Source organism: Chionomys nivalis, chromosome 21 (genome assembly GCF_950005125.1).
Source record: "Chionomys nivalis chromosome 21, mChiNiv1.1, whole genome shotgun sequence".
NCBI classification, from domain to species: domain Eukaryota; kingdom Metazoa; phylum Chordata; class Mammalia; order Rodentia; family Cricetidae; genus Chionomys; species Chionomys nivalis.
This window is the reverse complement of record NC_080106.1, coordinates 3262820-3276073: the sequence shown is the minus strand read 5'-3', so window position 1 is coordinate 3276073 and position 13254 is coordinate 3262820. Positions and strand designations below refer to the sequence as shown.

The following is a 13254-nucleotide window of genomic DNA, read 5'->3' as shown; positions in this document are numbered from 1 at the left end:
GAAGAGGGGCTAAGGGAGATGCTTGTGTTTCTGTGGGTGTCTCAGAGTGGAGAGGCATAAATGCACTGAAATGGTAATGCAGAGATCCAGGAGAGAGGATTATGGGAAATCATCAGGCTGTGGGGCTGAGATTGTGTAGATATCTCTTTATATCTCAGCAGGTCCTCAATATCTCTGGGTCAGAACATCCAATCAGCCTGTCCTTCCCTCTGTCCCTCCCCACTCTCTGACTTCAACCACACTCCTCAGAGTGCCCCATGTCAGCTTCCACCACAGAGACCTGACCTCTCTTGTATGTTTTTAATTAATTCTATTTTCAGTGAGTACATGTACATATTTTGCAAACCAAATGAGTAGTGAAGGAAATGTTGTGAGCACATGGCCCCTCCTGCTCTGTGCCCGCCTGCCCTGAGTCCTCCCCTCCTGGCCTCCGAGACTTTGTGGACAATCTGCCCTGGTACTTGGTCAAGTTGGCTCAGTGAAGTTCTTCGAGCCTTTCTCAAATACACTGGCTTCTGTTCTACCACAGCCCTGCTCCCCTCAATTCCATCCCCTCCAAAATAATGATACCCCAACAGGGGTTGAAAGTGTTTTTGCTATCGAGAGACATACTAAGGTTGTCTACTAACTACTTCTGTTCACAAACAACCCCTCATTTCTCCTGCAGAAATGTTTGCCTTTTAAAAAAAAAATCTAATTTGTCTTGATTTTTCATTTACTGGCTGCTATTTTCCCAACAGCATCTCAGAAACCTACGATTATTTTCCGCGGTCTTGCTTGATTAGCAAGACTGCCCTGGAGACTCCCCTCCCAGCTGAGCCTCCCATAGGCTCATGCTAGACACTCTTCTGGCTGCTGCTGCTACTGCTGCCTGTCCTGTCTGCTGCTGCCTGTTCCTGTCTGCTGCTGCCTGTTCCTGTCTGCTGCTGCTGCTGTCTGCTGCTGCTGCCCTACCTGCTGACTGCCACCCCTACCTGGTTCCTGCTTACTGCTGCTGCTGCTGCCTATTCCTGTCTGCTGCTACTGCCCCTCCCTGCTGACTTCTGCTGCTGCCTCTGCTTGCTGCTGCTACCCCAACTTGCTGCCTGCTGCCCCTGCCTAGTTTCTGCTTCCTGCTGCTGCTGCTGCTGCTGCTGCTGCTGCTGCGCTGCTACCTGTTGCCTGCTGCTGCCCCTGCCACACCTGCTGCTTCCTTAGTTTAGCCTTCCTGTTGAAGCCATGTATTCTCTCCGGAGTCTTTGGAAACAAGGTTACCGAGAACTGTGAGATAAAAATGTCTTTATTCTATCTTCACGTTGAGTCTGTGGCTGGCTAGCTAACAAATGACTAGAAAAAGTATTTCCTTAATGTTTCGGGCATCCATGACTGTCCAGGTTCTGTTTTTGTTGTTAGATGCCTGGTCCTATTATGGTTCTGGGGCCTTATTATTCCATCTGTTTATTTTCTTGAGACAGATGTCACCCATGCAGACCTCACATTCATGGTCCTCCTGTCTGCCCCTTGAGTACTATCATTTAGGTGTGTCCCCCATTCCTAGCTTTCTCTTGGGAGGTTTAAAATCATATCGTTATGCCTTGATTTCAGAAACGTGTGTTTTATTGCTCAATATAAACCAGGAGGGGGCTCTGTGACAGAGTGGATCTCTGCCCCCTCCCCAGCTCTCCTGGGTTCCCTTGCAGTCAAAGGTATACACAGATGAGCCAGAGGGCATAGAATAGTGCTCAGTCCTTGGTCTTAAACCAGCTAGAGACTCATTAGCCCGGCAGGGGTCAGCCACCTCCGTCTCACGAGAGCAAAGATCCACTGAGGTGAACTGTACCTTCCTGACTGTGAATTCTGATTTTATGCTGAACCTTCCAGACCAGATCCCTTGTGTTTCTACTTCCCGTGCTAGAGACCAACCAGGCTCCACCTTTCCAGCCGCTTGGGAAGTGAGTCTCAAACTGTGCTTCCATGTCTACACCCCCGCTTCACTTTTGCAGCCACCATCAGGCTTTGGGGAAGTCACACAGATTTGCAGAGAGGATGTAAGCTGTCCAGCTGGCATTGGATGGCCATGCCACAGCATGGATCATAGTTTTTAGCAGCAAGACCAGTGGATTGGGGAGTCCTGCTAACATCCTGTTTTAGGTACTTTCATGTTGTGTTGAACACAGTCTCTGATAGGAACAGCTCAGTCCACTGTTGCAGAAGGTTTGGGTACGTGTGGAGCAGGCATGGAAGAACCTGAGATTAAGCCTGTTCCCATCTTGATGAATCAGGAAATAGTGAATGAGGCAAGAACCAGGGCCGGGGTCTGGCTTTCAAAGGCCACCATTGTAACCGGCTCACCCAGTCAGTCCCACCTCCTTGGGGTTCCTCAGCCCCGCCTCCTAATATCAGCACTGGCCAGGGAACAAAAAGGGTGGACCTGTGGGAACCTTTGAGATTCATACCGTAGCACGTGTGATCCCTTATGAAGTAGAAGACATGGTTGGTACTCACATCAGGATGAAACCTGTGCTGGTGTTGGCGTACTCGTGGGGCTGTGTAATAACCAACCTGACAGACACGAAGGAAGCCATCATCCCAGCAAACCCCAGTCTGGGAGGTAGAGGGGCACTGTGCCGCCACCCCAATAGTGCTGCCCTCGAACAGTTTATGACCAACTTAGGGACTGGAGCCTTCCACTTGGTACTGGCTTGTTGAGAGGCCACCCAGGACTCCTGGGCTCAGCGCAGATGGCCAGACTGCCATGTTCTTCAAACAGGAAGTGATATTCTGCCCATCACACCTTGTAGTAGGGAGCTGCGGGCCTCTTCCCACAGTCCGGCTCATGGCTGCCTGGCTAGCTTATGCCCCAAAATAATGACACACAAACTGTATTCTTTTAAACACTGCTTGGCCCATTTCTGTTCATGTATGCAGCACCCCAAGGTGCGCTTACCGGGAAGATTCTAGCCTACGTCCATCCTGGGTCAGAGCTTCATCGTGTCTGCCGGGGAGAGGGGAGCATGGTGCATGGCGTCTGCTCCAGAGAGCAGAGCTGTCGAGTCTGAGCTCACTTCCTCTTCCTCCCAGCATTCTATTCTGTTTACTCCACCTATCTAAATTCTGCCCTATCAGATGGGCCAAGACAGTTTCTTTATTAGCCAATGACCTTCCTCCATCATTTCCCCTTTTTCTGTTTAAACAAAAAGGAAAGGCTCTAACATAGCAAAATTACATATAGCAAAACAGTTATCAAGTAAGAATTACAGTTACAATATTTACATCTATTTTATCTTTATCATAACTAAAGAAAACTATAACTATCTATCTATTCTTCAACTCTATCAAAGACTCCAGAAGGATATAATATTACCTAAGCAAACAAGAAATAAGCAACTTCTAAACTCTAGAAATGACAGAGACATCTCGCTGCCTTGACAGTCACCCAAAGTTTCTCTGTACCATTGGGGCATCCATCTTCGGCCTAAAGGCCCATGGTTTCCAGCACATATTTCCATGAAGCAGGAAATTTCAAAGTCAGTTCAGTCACTATCTGCTATGTCCTGCAGAATGTCTCGCAGACTCCTTCATGAATCAGGAACCCCGAAAGATCATCTCACCTTTACGCAAGTTCAGTAGTACTCTTTCTGCGGGTTCTCTATGTCCAGTTTATACAATAGTCCAGGCAAGAGCAGTTTCTTGCCCAAATGGCTATCAAACTCCATAAGGATCCTCTTCGATGCCCATCTTCTTCTTGAAGTAGATTGGTGCTGCCAGGAGCAGAGTGTCTCATTGTCATGAAAAACCCTAAGTTATTAAAACATTTAAAATACCATATTCTCTAGCCTTTGAAAGATATGATGAATGCCTATCTGAAATATATGCATGCACATCTAGAAAATCTAACTAACATGACTACAAACTTGACTATTATTGATAATTATCCATTAACAACCTTAGACATTACATTTTTAAGTGAACTACACAATCACAATACCTTAATCAATATCAGAAATACATATTCATATAATAAAATTGACCTTAAATTAATATCAGTAAGCCAAGATTCATATCAATGCAAATTATTCACATCTATATCATCTCCCTCTTGAAATGTAAAAGAACATTTATAAACAATATTTGGGAATATGGGCGCAGTTATTTCTCTCCAAACTGCTTCCTGCTGAATGGGGGCGCTGTTAATCAAGTCTTTCATGGTATAACCTGTGTGCTAGGTTCCTCTCAGTCGGCAGTTGAGCAAAGTAATTTTTTGAAGGTGTTCACAGCAACCCTTCAGGAGGACGTGGTCTATCATACCATATCGTGATCAAAGAAGCAATCCACAGTGTCTCATCTTCTGTGAAAACAAAAGAAGAAACTCTTTTCCAAAGTATCATATCCTTAGATCCAAATTCTGAAGTCAAGGTATTTTGAAAATATCTATCTTGGATTAGTTCAGCAGCATTTATAAACAAATATCTTTTAGCAGATGTTGCTCTTTCCTCAGCATTCAAACAATTCAAAGAGAGCATAATAGCATACAGTATCAAGATTTTCTGTGTACTTTCCATCTTTGTGCGGCTTTATTTTAACTCTATTTTGTTTATTTTTACTTTTGTTTTATATTTTCTGTATATCTTTGTCCTGGAATAACTCTTTAGACCAGGCTGTCCTTGAACTCTCAGAGATCTGTCTGTCTCTGCCTCCCAGGCATTGGGATTAAAGGCGTGTGCTACCACACCTTGAAGTCACAGAGGTCAATCTCCCTCTGTCTCCTAAGTGTTGGGATTAAAGGTGTGTACTACCACACCCAACTACTCTCTTTCTTCCTTATTTTACTTTTAAGAACTTTATCTTTCAGCCTGCATATATTTTTAAACACACTGTAAATCATTTAAAGTTTTCTTTGTCTTTGAATCTCTCTTTACTGTATCTCTCTCTTTTTCTGACCACATGAGTCTTTAATTTACCAAGCAATATCAGTAGGATGAAAGCCGTGGCTTCGACGACTGGATCCAGCCATTCCTTAGCTTTCCAGCCTCATGGCTGAGGTACCGGCTGTAGCCATGTTTATCACCACAACTCTGTGGCGTTTCAAGGTCCTTGCCAGCAAACAAGCTGCAATACTATATCCACAGACAACATTCAAGTCCTCTCTCTGTAGTCAGCCCTCCTGCCTCAAACAGTCAGAGTTTGCCCTGGCAGGATGGCCCAGAAAGCCGGCATTTTAAAACAGCACAACTTTTTTCCTGCTACGGCTGAAAACCGAAAAGCATGCCTTCAGCTTTTCACCAACACCGTTTTAAGTATTTCGTGGCAGGACCTCTTAAATGAGCTGCAAGGTTTCACAGCTGAAGCTGAGTCAGGAAGCCTCTCTTAGATGAGAGCGCTTGCTTGCCTCTAGCAAGCAGAGCAGACCCGAGAAATTGCTGCTACCAAGAAAACACGCTTTACTCTATTCTTTCTCAGGCTTTCTGTGGATGCAGTTATCCACGTGGGCGCCATCTGTAGTAGGGAGCTGCGGGCCTCTTCCCACAGTCCGGCTCATGGCTGCCTGGCTAGCTTATGCCCCAAAATAATGACACACAAACTGTATTCTTTTAAACACTGCTTGGCCCATTTCTGTTCATGTATGCAGCACCCCAAGGTGCGCTTACCGGGAAGATTCTAGCCTACGTCCATCCTGGGTCAGAGCTTCATCGTGTCTGCCGGGGAGAGGGGAGCATGGTGCATGGCGTCTGCTCCAGAGAGCAGAGCTGTCGAGTCTGAGCTCACTTCCTCTTCCTCCCAGCATTCTATTCTGTTTACTCCACCTATCTAAATTCTGCCCTATCAGATGGGCCAAGACAGTTTCTTTATTAGCCAATGACCTTCCTCCATCAACACCTCACAGAGCCATTTCTGTTTCTTCCGTGACTACCTCACAGTTGGCTAATAGATAACACAGACTGCGTTTTAGATTGCTCGTTAGGACAAATGACAAAATTAAATTCAAAGTCTAATCAAATTGCCCTTAGCTCCTGACTTTAATTTTGTTTCATTGATGGATTTTAATATTATGTGACCCCGGGAACACTACTCCCCATTCTAGTGCACTTGACATCTAGCTAGTGCTGTCTTTTCTTCTGCTCTGTAAGGATTAGTAAGGCCTGAGTCTACTTCTAAGTCACAGGCTAGGTGCCTGCCTTCCTGGCCAGTTGCCATCACTCAGCCGGGCTGAGCTACACCACATCTGTGAGCCTGGACAGGGACTTCTAGGGACAGCACCTACCCAGACATCCTCCTCCTCACCAAGGTCTTCATTCCCAGACAGCCATGACTGGGTACTTCCTCTCCACAGACCTCCTCCATTCTTACCACCCCCAGGCCTCCCCTTCCTTGCTTCTTCCCCTGACCATGAAAGGCAGTTTTGCTTTTCTCAAATACCTTTAAAATACCACTGAGCTTTCCTTGCCCATCTGGAATGGTCCGGAAGGTTTCTTCTGAAGTGTGTCCTGCTGGTCCCATCCGTTCAGAGCCTGACCTCGGGGATGTGCTATGGCGTCTGTTCTGAGTAGGCTTAGCAATGGGCAGAAGTGAGAGCTCACATGTGGAGTAGAGCAGGGAGGGGATCTGCAGGCAGTTCTAAACTGCTTGTATCACAGCCACAGAAACCGCCCGTCCATCCGGGAGCTAGTGAGATGGCTCAGTATCAGGAGCATTCACTGCATCTGCCAAGGACCCAAGTTCAGTTCCCAGCATCCATAGAAGACCAGTTACAACTGCATATAACTGCAGTTTCTGGGGATCTGACCCTCCTTTCTGGCCTCCATGGGCGTCATGTGCACAAAATCCACACAGAGGCACACACATACACATAGTCAAATAAATCCTTTTGTAAGTGCATATCCCTGTCTGACAACAAACTATCCGTTCTTATCCACCATCTTCTTTATCAAAAATAAATAAATAAATAAAAGCAGTCTAACCCACACAAGAGTGTTTCCTCCTTTAGACATCATGGCATGGCATTCTCATCTACAATGTTCACACTTGAAAACCACACAATCAAGCCGTAAAAGGTATCCCAGTGTTTAGGCTCACAGCTCTGGGTTGAGCCTGCAGCCCTTGGTTCGCAAGTCAGATGCCCCGGCAGTGACTTTCTTCTTCTGCTCGAAAGCCGCAGAGCCCTTCAGTCAGCCACTGTGGACCTGAGTCTCCAGTCAGATAACCCCCAGCACACCTGAAAGCCATGGAAGGGACAGTCTGTGACATCAGCCACTGGACGAACCACAGGGCACAATGTGGGGCAGCTCACAATCACCTCTAACTCCAGCTCCAGGGAATCTAACATCATCTGGCCTCCACAGGCCCCTGCACACCCAGTTAGATACACACAGAGAGACACACAGACACGCATATAAGTAATAAAAATAGCAAGTAAATGACCTCGTCTATTCTTTTGTTTTCTTTTTTGTTCTTGTTTTTCTTTTGAGGCAAGGTCTCATGTAGCCCAAGTTGGCTTCAAACTCACTGAGTAGTCGAGGAAGACCTTGAATTTTTGACTCTCCTGCCTCCTCCTCCCAAATGCTGAAATTCCAGGCTGGTGCAGGTTGGACCCCAGGACTTCTTGCATGCTGGACAGATACTCCACTGAATGACCCATATCCCCAAACCGTCTATGTTCTCTTCCACTTGTTAGCTGAGTAGATAACAAGTCATGATCTGAACAAACCCTGTGTAATGCTGCCTCTCTCTCCTCTCTTTCTTTCCTTGTCTTAGGGAATGCTGTCGGTTTTTTGGAGACAATGGCTTGACTTTGAAAGTGTTCTTTACCAAGGCAGCACCATTTGGTGTCCTTTGGACGCTCACGAACTACCTGTACTTACACGCAATAAAGAAAATAAACGCTACCGATGTCTCCGTGCTGTTCTGCTGCAACAAAGCCTTTGTTTTCTTGCTGTCGTGGATCGTTCTCAGGGACAGATTCATGGGAGTGCGGGTAAGTTCCCTATCGTCTGTCTTCCTCCCTCTCTCAGTCATGCCAACCAAAACCTGCCCTTTGGCTCGCTTGGCTGCATGTCTTAGATGGCAAGCATCAGCTGTGATTGCTGCCCTTCCAGTTCTCAGCCACGCTCAGTTCTCGTGATTTGTAGACCTTCTTGCTGACCAACCATGCTAGATAAGCATTCATGAAAACACCTTTCACCCCAAGCATTTCCACGGCATTCCGTAAAGTGTGTGCCAAGCGGGGAGTCAGCCAGGGAGTGGGTGACGTCTTTCCACCACTCTCTGCCTGTCCTGTGGCAACCTTCTGATCTGCAGCACATGGCATGGGGGTATCCTGCAGCTAGGAGCTATTGACATTATTCTGACTCTCAGGTTAGGATGCATCTGAAGTCCTGTGGCTCCTTGGGTTTATGTGTGTGATATGGGTCTAGTGCCTTGCCTGGACTATGTAGCCGGAAATATCAGCACTAAGTTCAAACTAAGAGATGGTGCAGGGGGTGGGGTTGGAGGGCGCATTCCACTTCAAACTTAGGATCAAGGGCAAATGCAATGATATCGCTTGAATGGCCTGGCATTGTCCAGGAGAGTCATAGTAAATTTAAAACTAGTCAAATTTCATGACAGTTGCATGGAGCACGGTAAGTGCACTGTCAAATACCAGCAGGGACACGAGTAACATCACCTAGGGAGAGGACACAGGTGCCTTTTATCAAGGACTGAATCTCAGTGGCTTTCTGCCTGCTCCCTCTGGTGGCCGGGGGCTGCCTCTGCTGTTCGTCTCCTGGCCACAGAGCAGGACAGAACACTGGCCACTGGAGGAGCAGCTCATCTTTCCTTCTTCCTCCTGAATGCTCAGGGTCCAGTGCTCCTTACCCATAGCTGCACTCCAGCTAACGGTGTTGGCAATCATCAAAAGGCAGACTCCAGGCCCCTGCTTCTGTCCTTGCTTCATTGTCCTGGGAACAATGACATCACCTTAAGGGTGGGCTTACGCCCACCTGAGTTACACAAACAGCAGTGGGGACATGAGTCAACTGCTGGATGGTATTTTTAGCTTACAGCAGGGGAAAAGCTTGTTTTGAGATGCAGGGTTAATTTTGGAATAAAAACTCACGCCCCGGGCTGCCACCCAGAAAAGCCTTCAGCAAATAAATGATCTAATACATCTCTTGGAAGACTGCAAGTGCTTCATACAGACTCAAAGCTAAAGATTTGGATGTCCTGAGGACATTAATCCATGGCCATGCCTTTCCAGGCTTCATTTAGGGAATCAAAGAACCAAGAGACTTCATAGAACTTTGGGGCATGACGCAGACATCCCAAGCAAATTTTTGTTACTGGAAAGGGGCATTTCAAGGTCAATGGAACATGTGGCAGAGAAAACAGAATGGTCTGAGGTTGAAAGATGTGGGTATGAATACACTTGAGCTGCTCAGTCGACTCACAGAACACGGGCTGGTGAGATCTGTGCTTGGCTACTGTCCGTGAAGAGGAAACTTTACAACACCCTCTGCTGGAATGCAGTCTGGAAATGTTAACCTCTGATTCAAGTGTTCTCTGCTGGCCCCTGCACACTACAGGTTTGTGCAAAGGCTTTCGGTACTCAGTGGGTGCTGTAGGAGAGGTCACCGGGCCAACATGGGTGACAAGATGCTCTAACACGCAGACACTGTGCAGGCACGGTCTCCTTTAGGAGTAGGTGGCTGCTCACTGAGGAGCCTCCCATCACAGGCTTCAGGGCCAGTACAAAGCTCAGACAGAATCCGTGAGGCCAAACAATAGACAGCTGGAGGCAGGCCCAAGGTCATGTCTGACTGTAAATCTCTCTGCATTCAGGTAGATGTCTGGGACGGGCAGCTACTCCCACTAGGGAATTTCCAAAGACGTAAGAGCTGATGTAGTTTCTAGCTGGGGTCTGAGGGAACAATGTCAGCCTTACAGGCATGAAGGATACAACCTCCTTGTGTGCAGGGGCAGTAATGGGGGTGGGTTGGGGGGACAGGGGAGCAGCAAATGACTTGTGTGATTAGAACAATTGCTTCAATCGCCCAGTTACAGTTTGTTGATGATAGAAAGGGGCACCCACAGTTATAGGTCAGGTGGACAGGCCCAAAACTAAGGAAATGTGTCTTATAATACATTCAATACCCTGGTCATCCCTGGTGTCAGAGGGCAGGGTGCTGCTAAGGTGTTTGTTTGAAGGGGGCTTGAACTGCCCTCATCTCTACTTAAAGCATTTTCCATGCGTATCCTAGGCCAGGGGTCCTTGCACGGTGGCCAAATGCTCAATCTGAGAGCGGATGATGCGGCTATGGGTCCTTGAGCAGAATACCAAGGTCGGAACCTGAACTTACCCAGTCTTGAAAGCGGCAGGAAAGCAGTCACCACTGGGTGACCTGGATGAAGAAGCTGTACCCAGAACGTATGAGTCCACAGGACAAATGTGACAGGGCCTGAGGAGAGTTCGCAGTGGCACAGAAAATAGGCTGGGAACACTTTCACAGTGAAACACACCAACACACAAACACACAGCAGATGCCTGTGTCTCAGGGCATGGAATATAGAGCAAGTGGGGCTTCCACACCACACCCAGAGTCCCTGAGCTTCCAGACTTGGGAAAGGCCTGGGCTCTGATGTTCTGAGTGAAGGATTTTGAAAGGGGGGTGGGAAGCTGTCCACACACTTCTGGCACTGGCCGGGGCCTCGTGTTCCAAAGGGGCTGCTGAAACCCAGAGAGCAGGTCCCCACTGTCAGAGGCACAGACTTCGCTCATGAGCACTGCTAGCTCCCAGGAAGTTGGTCTCAGGTGCCCCCTGCCTGTGTGACCCCACAAGTCTCCAGTTGTTTGTCTCTGTAACTGGGGGAGCCAGGTGATCGTCACCTGCTCTGCCTGACCCCTCGAGCCTCACCCTGATTCCTTTGCACATCTCAGTTGAGGTGAAAGCTCTTCCCTGTAGATTTTCAACCAACGGTGGAGTGGGCGAGCTAGAATTCGCCTAGCAAGTCTTCAAGAAAAATAATCCATTCTGGGAAAAGATCTTCACCAACCTCACATCAGACCAAGGTCTGATCTCCAAAATATACAAAGAACTCAAGAAATTGGTCATCAAAAGAACAAATAAGAGAACTCTCAACAGGGGAATCTAAAATGGCTGAAAGACACTTAAGGAAATTCTCAACATCCTTAGCCATCAGAGAAATGCAAATTAAAACAACTCTGAGATTCCATGTTACATCTGTAAGAATGGCCAGGATCAAAAACACTGATGACAACTTATGCTGAAGAGGTTGTGGGGTAAAGAGAATACTCCTGCATTGCTGGTGAGAGTGCAGCTGGTACAGCCCCTTTGGATGTCAGTGTGGTGATTTCTCAGAAAATTAGGAAACAACCTTCAAGATCCAACAATACCACTTTTGGGTATATATGCAAAGGATGCTCAATTGTGCCACAAGGATATGTGCTCAACTATGTTCATAGCAGCATTGTTTGTCATAGCCAGAACCTGGAAACAACCTAAATGCCCCTCGACCAAGAATGGATAAGGATATTGTGGTACATTCACACAATAGAGTATTACACAGCAGAAAAAAATAATGACATCTTGAAATTTGCAGGCAAATGGATGGAGCTAGAAAACATCATATTGAGTGAGGTGACCCAGACCCAGAAAGACAAATATCATATGTACTCACTCATAAGTGGTTTTTAAGCATAAAGCAAAGAAAACCAGCCTACAAGTCTTAATCCCAGAGAACCCAGACAACAGTGAGGACCCTAAGAGAGACATACATGGATCTAATGTACATGGGAAGTAGGAAAAGACAAAATCTCCTGAGAAAATTGGGATCATGGGAACCATGGGAGAGGGTCAAAGGGGAGGGGAGAGAAAGGGAGGGGAGCAGAGAAAATTGTATAGCTCAGTAAAATCAATTTAAAAAGAAAAGATTTTCTGCTAAAAAAAAAAAGAGAGAAATAACCCATTCCTCTGTTACCTCAGGTGTCAGCCATACATGCTTTTGGAATCATCAGAAATCTGGCTCCTCTGTCTGTCTGTCTATCATCTATCAACTATCTGTCTGTCTATCATCTATCTCTTTCCCTCTCCCTCCCTCCTTCCCCCTCCAGAGTCTGAGCTTACTGTGTGTCTTAGTTGCTTCTCTTGTTGCTGGGACAAAATATTCAACAAAGGTAGCTTAAGGGAGGAAGGGTTTGCGTCGGCTCATGGTGGTAGAGTGCAGTTCAACATGGCGGTGGCGAGGAAGGCACGGAGGCAGAATGGTGTCAGGAAACAGGCGTGAACAACGCTGGTGCTCAGCTCACTTCTCCTTTGGATTTAGTCCAGGACCCCAGCCCCATGGGATGGGACCACTCACATTCAGGGTGGGTCATCCCACCTTCACTAACCCATCTAGAAACTCCTGCACAGACCGGTCTGGTGTTTCCATGATAAGTCTAAACCCATCAAGCTGACAATCATGATTAACCACACACTCTGGGAATCATAGTTAGCCATTTAAATGTGTGAAACCAGCTTTGCTATCAAACAGACCCAAAGAAGCCTCTGTTTAGGTTCTTCTCGGGGTTTTGGTTAGGCTAAGCTTGGATAGGTGCCCTCTACACGACACCCATGAGCCACCTCTGTCCACCTGAAAGAACCCCACAAGTAGAACATTCACATTCTCGGGCACTTGTAACTCCCTCCACGGCCTGACGCTGTCTCCCTCCCTCCTTCCCTGCAGATCGTGGCGGCCATCCTTGCCATCGCAGGCATCGTCATGATGACCTACGCAGACGGCTTCCACAGCCACTCCGTCATCGGCATAGCCCTGGTGGTGGGCTCCGCTTCCATGTCGGCCCTCTACAAGGTAGGTGTGGGGAACCCACTCCCTCAGCGGGCCCCAGGGCGACAGCTCAGCCTGCCACTTTGGACATCTGGGGGGCGTCTGGGCTTCTGAGAAGAGCAAGTGTTTTCAGTGTGTGCGTCCAGAGGCAGACGGCGCCAGGGTAGGGTCCAGGTAGGTAGAGGAGAAAGACTGGACCCCTGAGCCTGCCTCTGTGTTTCTGCCTGATGGGACATGAGGACTAGATTATGTGTTTGGCTTTGTCATGTAAATCCTTGGCCATGTGGTTTCAGGGCGCCAGCCAATATGAGTCCATGAGTTGTTCCACGGTGCTTGTGAAATGAATGCACAGGAGTATCCTTTGGCAAGGGCTGGACCCATGTCTGTCATGCTATCGCTCACTGAGGCAGGAGCATTGCCAAAAACTTTGTGGAGAGCCTGGGCTATGCTACC

The 13254-nt window shown here is 47.5% G+C and overlaps 1 protein-coding gene across 3 annotated transcripts in view; it reads left to right on the top strand.

Moving 5' to 3' along the window:
- The window catches only part of Slc35f3 (solute carrier family 35 member F3), a 216139-nt gene that overhangs the window by 195102 nt on the left and 7783 nt on the right, over positions 1–13254 (top strand). For all 3 annotated transcript variants that reach the window (XR_009055750.1, XM_057754003.1, XM_057754004.1), the window contains 2 exons: positions 7732–7951; positions 12700–12825. Coding sequence is in view for 2 of the 3 variants with exons in the window: in XM_057754003.1 (XP_057609986.1) it covers positions 7732–7951; positions 12700–12825 (346 nt within the window). In the remaining variant the exon portion in view is untranslated. The remainder of the gene's footprint in view (positions 1–7731; positions 7952–12699; positions 12826–13254) is intronic.